At 35.5% G+C, this 15,009-nt stretch overlaps 2 protein-coding genes across 2 annotated transcripts in view; one reads left to right on the top strand and one right to left on the bottom strand.

The window, feature by feature from the left end:
• The first annotated feature begins 615 nt into the window (after positions 1-615).
• The window catches only part of LOC132737424 (uncharacterized), a 55,600-nt gene continuing 41,206 nt past the window's right edge, over positions 616-15,009 (top strand). Inside the window, exons 1-3 of the mRNA XM_060724712.1 lie at positions 616-619; positions 783-886; positions 1,792-2,359. Coding sequence (XP_060580695.1) covers positions 616-619; positions 783-886; positions 1,792-2,359 — 676 coding nt within the window. The remainder of the gene's footprint in view (positions 620-782; positions 887-1,791; positions 2,360-15,009) is intronic.
• LOC132737500 (uncharacterized) lies at positions 7,116-14,476 on the bottom strand. Its single transcript, XM_060724799.1, has 2 exons — positions 14,318-14,476; positions 7,116-13,925 (listed from the first exon to the last, which is right to left on the bottom strand). Exon 2 carries the CDS (start codon positions 13,773-13,775, stop codon positions 8,148-8,150), a length of 5,628 nt encoding a protein of 1,875 aa, XP_060580782.1. The 5' UTR covers positions 13,776-13,925; positions 14,318-14,476; the 3' UTR covers positions 7,116-8,147.

Below are 15,009 nucleotides of genomic sequence, written 5' to 3'. Positions count from 1 at the left end.
CTAATATGGTTCTAAAGACATGTTAAGTTAAAAGAGAACACTTCAGTATTTTAAAAAATTAATGTAGCATGTAAAACTTTAAACATAATTGTTTTAAGTTTAAAAAAATCATAGTGTAATCTGATTGGTTAATTATCTCGTGCGCACGACTGAGTTATCTCGTTGGCCACGACCTAGAAACTCGTGGCCACGATATAGTATCTCGTGGCCACGACTTAATCATCTCGTGACCACAGCTTTGTATCTTGTGGCCACGACATAGTATCTCGTGGCCACGACATAGTATCTTGTTCCCACGACTTTTCTATCTCGTGGCCACGACTTAGTTACTCGTGGCCACGGTATAGTATCTCGTAGCCACGACATAGTATCTCGGGGTCACGACTTAATTATCTCGTGTCCACGACTTACTAACTTGTGGCCACGACTTAGTACGAGGGTTGTCCAAAAATTTGTGCACTGCAGTTATTGTTAAAAAACATGAATTATACATCACTTGAAGGGGAAATTTGTCTTTTAAAGAAAACAAAAGAAAAAACTGTGTGACCGGCGTGTCGTGAAAAAGAATCGTCATACAGTTACCTTAGTAACGTAATAACTGTGCACAACAAAAAAATGGGTAAGTTCATTACTGTGATTGTATTAATCGTTTGTTGCTTGTAAAGTGGCATTTGCTTTTCATGTAATATTTTTTCTTTACTGTCAATAGAGGAATGATTGATGCAAAGTATTTTGTAGCTTTTATTGTTCTTATGCAACGTACATGTAACATATTCCACCAGTGCAAGAATATATTGGACAATCCTCATCACATGCGCCGGCATTACGGGCGGACGTATGCCTGATCGGTTGTCATCGTCTACCGACACTCGCCCCTCTTCAGAGCGTTTGTGCAATTTAAAACCAGCCTTAGTGACACTGAACTGGTCCCGCTTGCCCTTTTAAATTCTTTGTAGGTATATGTCGGTGTTTTACAAATACTTTCGCAAAATTTAATGATCGTCCATATTTCCAGACGTTTAGCCCAGACATTTTCACGTAATGACAGTATTGACGACCACACAGAAATGTTTGTTTACGACCGTTAAAATAAAGCAAATGACGTCATATTTTTAGTAACGTCAGGAATACGTACATAAACATTTCCCCGAATTTGACGTTTATATGTAATGTTTAAAGGATACTGCGATGCATCAAAGAAATGAACTAACCCAATTTTGTCGGTTACACGGCTTTTTCTTTTATTTTTTTGAGACAGAAAACAAGTGATATATAATTCATGGTTTTTATCAATAACTTTCTCGACAATAACTGCAGTGCACGAATTTGTTATGGAAAACCTTGTGTCTCGTCCAAACGACACAGTATCTCGTTCCCACGACTTAACTATCTCGTGGCCACGATTTAGTAACTCGTGGCCACGATTAGTAACTCGTGGCCACGACATAGTATCTCGTGCGCACGAGATAAATAAAAACACACACATGTCACATTTGTGCCACCGTAATTTTCTGCTATATTTATAAAGATCTGTTTCATTGTTTATTTGGAAACGCGCTATGAGTTTATGTAATTCATCTTATTAAACTTCCATTTTTTGTTCGTTTATTAGTCGAAATGTGGTATAATTTGTCTGATTTAGGAAACTGTTTTATTGTACCAACATCTATTTACATATAATATAGATAGATGATTGTCGCTGGTGTAATGTTTTTCTTTTCTTGTGCCAGTTTTACTATGAATATAATTATAATGTTAAGTTTAACATTTTTAATGTGTATTATTATATAGAGTAAGGACGAAATTCCAAGAGGGCAGCAGTTGTATTTAAAGTACAATTCATTATTTAATAAAGCTGTGCCGTTAACAATCAAAGCCTATATAAGACATATTGTACAAAAAAGAGAAAAATCTCTTAATACTATTCTTACAAACAGAAAAGAGGACATTAAAACGTTTTACAGTGATTTGTACAAGGTACTGTTTAATGATAACAATGACAATTTTGATGCGCAAATAGAGTCGTGGGGATTATCAACTCTCTGTGGTGTTGCTTTTGCACTAACTGACAATTCACAGATTGATTGTATAAAATGCATCTTAGACCAAATACTCGATCTTGAAAACTATGCAGAGAAAAATTATATGGACTATGATATCTTCGCGCATAAATGGAAAGGTTTAACGAAGTCATTACTCACACTTTGCACAGATACAGACGCCAACCTTAAGTGCAAAACTTTGATTTATTCATTTGACGAGTCAAAGGAAATTCAGGTCAGCAAAGAACTTCAAATCGTATCTGAATATGATGTACATACAGAATGTAAATCAGAAAGTAACATGCTTAGTGATGTGGGTGAGTACTTTTATGATAGACATTTCAAAGATAAATGTGTCATGTTGGTTAGTTAAAAACAGCTCGTGCTTTCATAAAAATGATTCGTAAATTCACCTGCTGCTTTGTTGATAATAAGTAAGCGTAATATTCTGAATGTCAACCTATAATATCATAACTGAACTTGTTACCCAGTGGTTATCTTTACCTGTCTACGTCCAGCGGTAGACTGCGCGACAAGATATTGTGCTATTTTCGTGTCTTGGCAATATCTCGCCTCTACGTACAAAATAAAAAGTACCTTTTTCTGTGGTGCAATTTGCGCCGGGATTATGAGCGCAAGATTTGGACCGTCTAAAATCGTATTAGAACTCATATTTGAATAAATTTGTTACGATACCTTTAAAGATTATTCATTTCTACATCAATTTCATGTTTTTTTTGTGAAAATATTCCTAACATAACGATTCTAATAGAAAAGTAAACACATGCAACATCAAAATAAAGACATCGCCGCTACTGTCACGTGACAAATACACGGTTGATAACTACACCGGTGTGTATGCGGTACTGCGTTACTGAGAAACGACGAAACACTTAGTAAAATATCAAGTTTAATGTTTAATGTAAGACATTTATTAATTCAAAAATTATTAATTATGAAAGGATGAAAATATTATTTTATTGGAGCAGATGCACAACTTATTCGTTATTGTCAGAGCGTTCTTAGGAATATCAGAATCATCATTATCTTTTTAGAAAAGCTACTCTGTAAATGGACTCCTCACTAAACCGTTTCTTGTTGATAAAAACATTTTGTTCAGCTTTCCAAGTAAATATAAGACATGGGACCTATTGGTATCTATAGGATTTTTTTCCACGATTATGATGAAAATAGGGATATGTTATTAAGAGCAGAATCGTGAGGTTTATTTGTTTAAAGAGCAACGTACGAATTCCTAGTGCCTTAGCGTTTACGAGAAGACACCATTCTAAGGAATTTGACAGTCTGTTATTTATAATCAGGTTGATTGACTATTAAACGATACTTTCAATGTTCAAAATAATTTTTATCAATAATAAAACGAATAAATGTCAAATGCGGTGCCTCATCATTATACATATATGTGCGAAAACAACATTCCATGTACATTTCTTTTATTTTTTTATTTTTAATTTCTTATCCACGCAGGTCCATAATTCTGGATAGTTTCCTCCAAAAAGCTTTCGGAAGATGTTTATAGAAAGAAAAGCACGCACGCACCAACACCAACACACACACACGTCTGTCTGAAAATTGTTTTGAAATGATGGTGGTAGCAGGGAAAAAATACTCGGAAATTTATTTCATGGGTGCCCGCTTCATTTTTTGTTGCTTTTTGTTTTGCAAAAGACTTTCATAATGTTGGTATGCAGCAAAGATTTATTCCATACATTTCACTTTTATGACGTCTAAGAAATTATTTCCTTTTATAAAATACATGCATGGCGAAGTGCGATTTGAAGAATCAAGGCGGTTATTTTACAATATTACATAAACAAAACACTGCGCCGCTAATTTCTTTCACAGACGGGGTGTGGAGTTCAAAACGCCTTTAAAATCCAAATAAAATGTATATTTGTCAATCCCAGCACATGTACTCACTACTGATCATACATATCGAAACACTTAATATAAGCCGTTTTGAAAAAAAATCAATTTCAACGTAATGCACAGGATAAAAATGTTCACCGGAAAAAAATCCGCACACCTACCGTAAAAAACACCATGTATTTTATTCCGTTTCCAATATTTTCTTATAGTCCTTTGGCCCATGGACACAGAAGATATAATTCTTCACCATGATGGTCAATTTTAAACTTCAACGTCAATATAAACAACGCAACAGGCGAAATAAACATCGAGATTATCGCCGTTTTCCTCCATTTACAAAAACTTCGAAAAATTCAAACGTGACTCACCAGCTTTTTATTTGGATTGTAAAGGCGATTTGAGCTCCACACCCCAAGTGTCTGTGATTTCTTTAATTCTTGTCCAATCTTATAAGATTTAATGGTTATGCAACACGTTTACTCATTTTAAACAATAATATGATACAGATTGTTACTTTCCCAAACATATAAGGTGTTGCGTCGGAAAACGAACTTATAAAATCGGTAAGAAATCACGGCGCCTCTTCAGTTCTTTTTTTTTAATACAGTTTTTTATATAGAACGAAAATTAAGATTTTAACCCTCTAGTAAATTTAGATATAAAACCAGAAAATAGTTCCTAAAAATTAAATGTCACAACTCAAAACTTAAAAAGTTGGCATATCTTGCGTAAATTCAGAGCGGGAAATGTACTGAGGAAACTCGGGACCGTAACTCATTTAAATTCTTACCACCGTTTAAACAATTTTCATAAATGTATTAAAGAAAGAAATTTAAGCATAAGATAATCGTCTTTAAAATAAATCATCAAGTATAGTTATAATTATAAATTGAAAAATAAATACATGTAATTACAATCTAAAAATAACTTTTCTTTTCAATTTGGACCGTGTCAGCATGGAAAACTGCTTATTAACTGTTTCTGGAAAGGAATCACGTCTCCAACTTAAATACTTATCTATTAATCAAATTTATTTATTTCAAACTTAATCTTATAAATTTTAAGATGTCACAAAGAAATTAAGTAAGGTAGAAACAGGACTGCGCATCAATTATTAATAGTGTCCACATTTCCGACGTGTATATTGGCCAGCGTACCGGTGTCTGCGTTGAGGAATAGTTGACACATTTTAAAAATAAATATTAGGTTGAATATATTTTCTATACCGGGACAATAACTTTTCTGGAACATCGTTTAAACAACATCCAATATACAGGCTATTACGGCATGCTATGATAACAGTCTTTTATTACATGGATAAATGGTACATGTACACAGGTTCTTTCAGTTACAGACAAACGAAAAATGGGCGCTCGGAGTAACGAGTTTTACTTTTCTGAAATCTGTTGAGGAATGAAAAATTAATGCAAGAATTTACCATTTGAATTCAAAAAACTTTCATAGCGTAATGCACGTTTGAAAAACAAAACTTTCCTAGGCAATGAGTTGCTGTTTTTAATACGCAGCAAGTTGTGACTAACATAATTATACTAAACAGAGTGTTGACGGTATAAATTTTAATGAAATACAGTATTTGTTTATCCTTTAATAAACATGTTTTTAAAAAAGAGGACTAAATTAAAAGTTTCTCCGCATCATTTTAAAGATTTCAATCAATTAGAAAAATATTTAAAGATTATTTCCTGGAGATTTATTTTAATGTAGCAATAAATATAATTAATAACATTTTTTAGCCTCGCAAAAAAATGACAACATTCACGCACGGTACCGAACAATATCGATTTTTAGCGTACATGTTACATTACTGTAGCAACATCACAATATGGCGGCGTTGGTACACAAATTAGACGGTGAAATGAAACTAACGTGGTATACTTTCTTATTAGTTGATAGTCTGGCACTTTATGTGCTGTTAATTCCTTAAAATTGCATTGTTGAATAAATTCTTAGTTTAAATTGTCTGCATTTTCACATTTACATCGAAATCCACGTTTCACCACAGAAAGGTCTCCTTTTGGTTTTGACGTCAAAGCGAGATTCTGCCCCAGAACGAAAATATCTCAGAATCAAGCTTTGGCACGTCAATATGTTATAATATATTTTGATTACGTCCAGCGGATAATATACATAACAAGTGGTTATATTGTCCCTTATATTCAGTAAGTACTTGTGTAAGGAATATATATAAAAAAAAAAACAAAAAAAAACGAAATTTGATGATAAGAATATTCAGAAAACAGTGTTTTTGAAGAAGCGCAGAAAAATGAATTCGTAAATAAAATAACGTCAGACGTTCAACGGCTACACTTACGCTGCGCAATAATTATAATTCAAGTATAATAGAGTCATCATAGCAGATGTGTTTAATTATTGCACGTTTGAATTGAGAATAATACCATAATGAACAAAACGCAATTAGGCATAATATGCACATTCGTAGTTAAAAACTGTTCTTGATGAAGTCATACATTTTTATTTGTGCGTGTTTCAGTTGTTCACAGTAAATACGGCATAGCATTCAATGTGTTTAAAATAGAGAAAATAAGAATCCCTCAAGAAAGTCCAACACAACATAATTGAAAATGGTGCAGCCTCGGTTTGATTGAGCCTGTTCATTGACGGTACTGGAAAGTGCAATCTACCGTTCACGCCCCGTAGCACCGGCTTAAGTAGAATTCAACATTTAAACAGAAGATGGTAAAATTTTGAATTTAGAAACATCTGCAGATGTGTAAACAATTAGATTTCGAGGAATTTATTTCATTATTATAAGTCTTATAAACATCACTGTTAAGTTCGATTGCTAGATATTAGCAGTATTGATATCATATCTGAGTGTCATTACAGCATAAAGGGAAGCAAGTACAGATTCGCGAGTATCTTCACACGACTTATCTATCGAAAGTGGGAGGTGTCATAACATTCCTCCCAAATAAAATTCTGCTAATCGTGTAAGATCGGACAACCGGAAACTAATTCCATGTTCTTTTCGCGCATTTAATCTTTAAAGATATACGAATAAAATATTAATATTAATCTTGAGTACTTTATTACTAAATCTTTGGTAATCTTTAGTTATCTTAAAACTAATCTTTAAATTTAACGGGTGTCCGTGGCCGTGTTATTAAGGTCGTTCGTTGACTGTACTGACTAGAATACACTTAAACTGTTTATATAATATTTAATCAAATTTGTCAATGCGTTTCCCCTAACAATTACATCTTGAAACAATCTCTTGAAAATGACTTGAAACAACAGGAAACGATATACTGAAAATAAACAAAGAAATACACTAAATATCCATGTCATAAACCAACACATTAAAATACAGTGATGTACATTTGTCAAGGAAAGATAACTCTGTTAAGCATATTCCAAAAATTGTAAGATTTGCTTCCCTTGGAAATAATCTCTTAACATGGAAATCACCTACATAATGTATCTAGCCAAAATAAATTACTTAAAACTGCATAAAAGAATGCCTAGCAACTAGAAATATCGATAAATAAACAGAAATTACTCTATCAAACCTTTTGAGATGCTTAACATTTTTCGTAATGCAAAACGCAATGGGTGGGGTAATAGAAATCCCCGCAAAGGCAATAATTAGCCTAAATACATGTAGTGAACAATGCAAAAAATAGAAAACAACTATATTTACCAAATTAAGATTGTCCCAGGGAATTCAGTACATGTAAATGGCTAGAAACAACGAAATTTTTCTTCAAAAAACAAGACCCATGCTCTTTTACTAAAAAACTTTTACGACAACAAAAAATATCGCTGTCATCTGTTTTAACAACTCTATATACGTAGGTGGCACCTACATCCCAGCCCCCTAATTGTTTAACAATTACAATCCTAACGTGCAAAACTTGATATAAAAAATTTTGACATCAAAAAACAGTAGTGAAATGATTGCTAAATTAAATTCTTACAAAAATAACGATTTTACAGCATTTTAAGCAAATGTACATGCTATAATATGGCGTCTTAAAATGAAATAACATACATAAAATTCAAGATAATGTATGAAGTATGTTTTATCAAGAATCTTAATCAGTATCATAATATGAAATAATTATTACGATATGAGTCTTTAAAGCAAAATACTGAATATTCAACAGATAGCACAAGTCTATATAAATGTACACAGTTATGGCTTAAGCTTTAGCCACGCATAGTTAAGAATTGTCACTCTTCCATTTCAAGGAGCAAACACAACTTGTCAATAGGACGGTCCAGATATGTACCATGGGCAGTTTTAACCCTAACTCGTCTAACAAACCCTAGTCTGTCAGGCATAGCTGCCACAACCCTGCCCAAAGGCCATGAGCCTCTCGGAGCGTTCGAATCCACAATTAGCACAATATCCCCCTCTTTAAAGTTTCTTTTTCTATTATACCATTTTGCTCTCTCTTGAAGGAGTGATAAGTATTCGTTGGTCCAGCGGGACCAGAACAAGTTAGCCATGTATTGCACTTGACGCCAACGACGTCTACAGTAATTATCAGTTTTCACAAATACACCGGGTGGTAAGTTTGGATTGCGCTTCAACAACAAAAGATGATTTGGTGTCAAAGCTTCAAGATCATTATGATGATCAGAATTTCTACTTATTGGTCTACTGTTAATGATTGATTCAATTTCACACATTAATGTATGCAAACCTTCGTCAGATAAGGTCTGCTGTTTAAGAACACTTTTCAAAATTTGTCGTACCGATCTAATCATTCTTTCCCATACTCCACCATGATGAGATCCTGCAGGCGGATTGAACTTCCAGTCAATGTCCTTTTGCCGTAACATATCCTGAATAAGATTTACGTTCCATTCTTGAATTGAAGCTTTAAGCTCCCTTTCCGCACCAACAAAATTACTACCATTGTCAGACCTGATAATAGTAACTTGACCACGACGCGCGATAAAACGTCTTAATGCATTTATATAGGAATCAGTATCGAGCGAAGCAGCCACTTCAAGATGAATAGCTCGACTGGTCAAACATGTAAATAATACGCCGTACCTTTTCACTAAACTTCGGCCTTGTTTAACTTCAAATGGTCCAAAATAGTCAACACCAACCCGAGTAAATGGTGGTTCATCAGGAGTAACCCTGTCTCTAGGCAAATTCGACATCTTTTGTTCTCCGACACTTGCATTTTGACGCCGACAAACTACACATTTTGAAATCACCTTCCTCACCGCGGATGGCCCATTTATAAGCCAGTACTTTTCACGCAGGACTGATAATGTATGATTTCGTCCAACATGATTCAAACGTTCATGAATTTCTCTTAAAATCAGTTTAGACACTTCATAATTTTTAGGTAGAATGACTGGATGTTTACGTTCTTCAGGCATTCCGGAGTCTTGTAAGCGGCCTCCAACGCGTAAAAGCCCATCTTCCATAACAGGGTCTAAATTTCGTATGACACTGTTTCGCTTTAATCTACATGTAGATTCATTGTTTGTCAGTGTTTCAATTTCTTCCGGAAAGGCACATTTCTGGGTGTAACATAAAATACTCATTTCCGCATGCTTCAAATCATCAACCGTTACATATGGTTTCTTTTCACTAATGCTAGGAACTGCAACACTAACCCCCTTTGCCTTAGCTCTGTGAAGAAGTTTTTTGCGAATCTTTAAGATCCATGCTACAGCCCTTTTCAGTTTATACCATGACGAGAAATATGACATCAGTTTATCGAGCACTTCACGTGCAGCTGGTGACAGTACGTTGTCAGCGCGATATTTCACAAAATTAACCTTTTTTACTTCTGGATCGTCATTTGATATCGTTTGGTTCACGCGATCTGCGGGCCATTCACTTTCATCTTTCCATAGGAAGTCTGGTGCTATGATCCAGTTTTTGTTTAACTCGTCTACCATTATGCCCCTGGAGGCGATATCGCCAGGATTTATCTTGGTTGGAATATAACGCCATTGCTCCGGATTTGAACCATCATGAATCACAGAAAGTCTGTTAGCCACAAAGGTCTGGAACCTTGCAGAATTGTTTTCAATATACCGTAGTACAGCCATACTATCTGTCCAAAACACAGATTCGTCTAATTTAATGTCAATTTCTGACTTTAACATCTTGTCAGTTCGCACCGCGACTGTTGCTGCCGTAAGCTCCAATCTAGGTACTGTTATTTGCTTCATTGGAGCAACGCGAGATTTGCCAATCACAAAGGCACAGTGAACACGATTATCTTTATTGATTAATCTTATGTAACTAACAATACCGTAGCCAATCTCACTAGCATCCGAGAAGTGATGCAAAGTAGCCGACTTTACCTCACCGAAACCTTCTGGTTTTAGGCATCTAGCCACTGAGAATTCGGACAATTTGTACATGTCATTGATCCAGAGAGCCCATCTTTTCGCTAGTTCATCAGGAACTGGGTCGTCCCAGCCTAGATTCGATGCACAGAGAACCTTGAGTATGTTTTTGGCATGTAACATTAACGGAGCCAGAAAGCCAAGCGGATCATATACGGAACTTAGCATCGAGAGCATGCCGCGTCGCGTTAATGGTTTGTTCTTAATGTCAATTTTGAAACAGAACTTGTCAGATTCTACACACCACTGAATACCTAATGCGCGATCAATTGGCAAAGTATCATAGTTCAGATCCAGATCAACTGCTCTATCTCTACATGGAATGGTTGACATCACGTCACGACTCGAGGATAGCCATTTATGAATACGAAAACCTCCCTTTAGTAAAACTTGTTGAAGATCATTTACCAAAGATTTCGCAACTTCAACATTTGGCACTGACTTGAGGCAATCATCAACATAGAAATTTCTTAGTATTGTCTTAGTCACTTCGTTGTCATGGTTACTACCGTGATTGACCGCGGTTTCCCTCAAAGCATAATTGGCACAACTCGGGGAAGATTTAGCCCCAAATAAATGAACAGCCATCTGGTACTCGACAACTTTCTTGTTTACGTCCCCATCTTCGAACCATAGAAATTTCAAGAAGCTTGCATCACTTTGATTAACGCGAACCTGGTAAAACATGCTTTCGATGTCACCCATAATAGCAACTTCTTCCTGACGAAATCGTAGTAAAGTACCCACGAGTGTATTAGTCAAATTGGGTCCCTGTAATAGCTCGTCATTTAGAGATGTTCCTTGATAGCGCGCCGAACAATCGAAAACAACCCTTAACTTATCTTTCTTTGGATGACGGACCGGGTGATGTGGCAAATACCACTCTCTGCCTGGTTGATCTATGTTATTTTCAGGGACTGGCTGAGCATAACCCTTTTCAATGACTTTGTCCATGAATTCACGATATTCACCGTAAAGCTTACTGTCCCCTTCAAAGCGATTTTTCAAAAGTGCAAGACGATGGTATGCAACTTTCTTGTTATTTGGCATTTGTATGTCCTTAGACTTGAACGGCAAGTTTATTACATAGTGTCCATTTTCTAACTTGGCAGACCCTGCCACTATATCTAGAAACTGTTTATCTTCTCGCGAATGCTCCTGGACATCGTCTATGATTCGTTCACTAAAATCTAAATTAAAGTTATCTCTCACTTGCTGGTCTAGACTTGTCTGAACAAAGTTACATGACACTGAGAATGCATTTGAACATTCAAGATCATTATCACCACAGTTTATAGGACCATAAATTGCCCAACCAAAAATTGTTTTCATCGCAAACGGGCTATTGTCAACACTAGGAACGACATCCCATGGTTCTAACGCTCTCGGTACATCAACACCGATCAGGATTTCAACTTCGGAATCGATTTGGTCTAACTTAATATCTTTCAAATGAGTCCATTGTTCGAGTTCTGCGTTTGTTATCCTATCTCTCGACGATACGGGTAAACTTGGCTGTGAATACACTTTCGGTAAATCAATGACCGTGGACCCATCTAAGGACCAAATTTCTAAACCTGTAACAGCGAGACAGTTATGAGTTTGTTTTTCAGTGATTGTTTGAATTGTAACTTTCCGCCCTTTGCCAGTGACATTTAATTTATCAAGCAAATTTTCTGCACAAAATGTAGAAGTGCTACCCGTGTCAAGAAACGCATATGATTCTACAACGATATTGCTGTCCTTAGATTTTATCTTAACAGGCACAATGGGCAACACTTGTCGATATCCAGCCCCCATAGCCGTAGCCCCCGAGGTTGTTGTGACTGTTGGTTCTTGGGCATTTGATACTGGGCGCGGATCAACGTGTAATATAGATGGGTGGGTCCCACTGCAATGACTGCATGTTAGTTTTTTCCGACATACCGATTTTTGATGTCCCCTCCGTAAGCAACCGTAGCACAAACCCTTTGACTTCAGAAAGTCATATCTTTCCTTAAGTGGTTTATTATTCAGTCCCGTACACGAACTTATCCAGTGATCCCTTTCACAGAAGTCGCATTTTGGTGTCGGACTAGAATTTATTTGTGTATTTGTTCCTAATGCCTTTCGCTGAAGCGGACGATGTTTGTTACCTGCAGCACCACTGGTACCTTGTTGAGACATTACGGACTTCCCGTATAGAGGGTCATTTGCCTTTTTGGCCTCTCTGCGAACAAAGTTTACTAAGTTTTCAAACTTGACTGCTTTACTATTTTCTTTTAAGTTGTAAACTGTATTTCTCCACCTCTCTTGTAATGAATACGGTAATTTTTTCACAATTGACTTAATGTTTTCTGGATATTCAAGTACACGTGCAGCATCTACGTTTTCAATTGCATACTGACACTCCATTAAAAATATGCTGTACGAGTCCAGTGCCTTCGGATCGTCCTTTACAATAGGCCATTCTAAAGCCTTTTTAACGTAACTATTGGCAACAATGTCAGGGTCTCCATAGCGATCCTCAAATTCTTTCATGGTAGCATTATATCCCACTCTTGCGTTTAGATGTGAATATCCCAAGGCTATCTTATAAGCTTCACCTGTAGTAAACTGGAGTAAGTAGTTCATTTTTTCATCATACGAGTCAGTGTTTTTATTCACTTTCGCATCATATTGTCTGACGAATCGTTTATACTCCATTGGATTTCCCGTGAACTTTATAATTTCTACTTTAGGCTTGTTCAGTTCCTGCGTCATTTTAAGAAGCCCATTTTCAGATTCATGCACAATTTTGATTGGACTTTCAGGAAGTACATATTTTTCCTTTTGCCTTGTAACTTTAATGTCATGCTCAACTTCATCGTCATAAAGCATACTCTTTTCAAGATCTTCTATAACCTTTGATTTTGCGTCACTAACGCGTATTTCAGTTTTTAATTTCAACCGTTCTTCCTTGAACTTTAACTTAAGTTTTTCTTCTTCTAACTTTTCCTCTTCTTCTAAGGCAGCTTGACGCTCTAATATTTCAGCCTTTCTTGTCGATTCGCGCAATTTTGAAGAGGATAATGCCGACATATTGCTTCTGCCGCTCCTTCCAGAAAAATGTGAAATTCGGGATCTCGTGTCATCTGGTTTATTATTTGAGAACCAAGAACATATAGACAGTTTAATATTTTCAAATCTGTCCCTTTCGTGCTTCAGTTGACTCTGATCTATTTTAATCGCATCAGGTGACAATAATGCCTGGTAACTAGTGTTAATTTCTAGGAACTTTTCATACAAGTTCAGCCACTTGGAATGTTTGTCTTTCACAAAATTTACATCTGCCGATTTCGCGGTTTCTAAAACTTTCTGTAATGTTTCACTTTCTGCTAGTAATTCCAACAGAATGTCTTTTCGGCGGTTTGATAGTTCATGATACATAGAGGGTAACGACAAATGTCCTCTATTAGCCTCTTCTTCAACTGGATCTTCCTCTCCGGATAACATTCTGCTCTTAATTTGTATATTGATGTACTGACTAGAATACGCTTAAACTGTTTATATAATATTTAATCAAATTTGTCAATGCGTTTCCCCTAACAATTACATCTTGAAACAATCTCTTGAAAATGACTTGAAACAACAGGAAACGATATACTGAAAATAAACAAAGAAATACACTAAATTTCCATGTCATAAACCAACACATTAAAATACAGTGATGTACATTTGTCAAGGAAAGATAACTCTGTTAAGCATATTCCAAAAATTGTAAGATTTGCTTCCCTTGGAAATAATCTCTTAACATGGAAATCACCTACATAATGTATCTAGCCAAAATAAATTACTTAAAACTGCATAAAAGAATGCCTAGCAACTAGAAATATCGATAAATAAACAGAAATTACTCTATCAAACCTTTTGAGATGCTTAACATTTTTCGTAATGCAAAACGCAATGGGTGGGGTAATAGAAATCCCCGCAAAGGCAATAATTAGCCTAAATACATGTAGTGAACAATGCAAAAAATAGAAAACAACTATATTTACCAAATTAAGATTGTCCATTATAAATTCAGTACATGTAAATAACTAGAAACAACGAAATTTTTCTTCAAAAAACAAGACCCATGCTCTTTTACTAAAAAACTTTTACGACAACAAAAAATATCGCTGTCATCTGTTTTAACAACTCTATATACGTAGGTGGCACCTACATTGACTTCAAACCACTTGCCCATTACCAATGTGGGTTCGAATCGAGACATGGACTTTAGATTATTTCATCTGAGGAAGTTATCCAGCTAGCTTACTGTGCTTGTTTGTGCCTGAAATTATGGACGTACAGGCAACTGAAGTTTTTCTCCACCGGCAAAGCTGTAACGTCGCCATGTGTATCCGTCTGACGTAAAACCAATTCAAACAAACAGAACTTCAATCTCTAGTACTTTAATCATTGACCATGCAATAACGACAGAAGCCCTTATGTAAGCGTCCTGTAAGAAAATCTTTTTTAATAGAAAACGAAATGTGTTAATTCCTCATGTCCCATTCTCATGTTATCAGTATAGTTTATTTATAGACCAAATGTTTTATGCTCCTCTGATGAAAAAACATGTCAACTTTTTGCATTCATATAATTCACATTTGCTTATAACTTACAATACTATAAACTATGCTTAATCAATTCATTTGTTACAAAAATATAACTTGCAATATAACATTGTCTATAGTTAAGTCCT

Source organism: Ruditapes philippinarum, unplaced genomic scaffold (assembly GCF_026571515.1).
Source record: "Ruditapes philippinarum isolate M1 unplaced genomic scaffold, ASM2657151v2 ctg2402_1_1_1_1, whole genome shotgun sequence".
NCBI lineage: Eukaryota > Metazoa > Mollusca > Bivalvia > Venerida > Veneridae > Ruditapes > Ruditapes philippinarum.
Note: the sequence above shows the minus strand (reverse complement) of the source record. Positions and strands in the feature narration are given on the sequence as shown.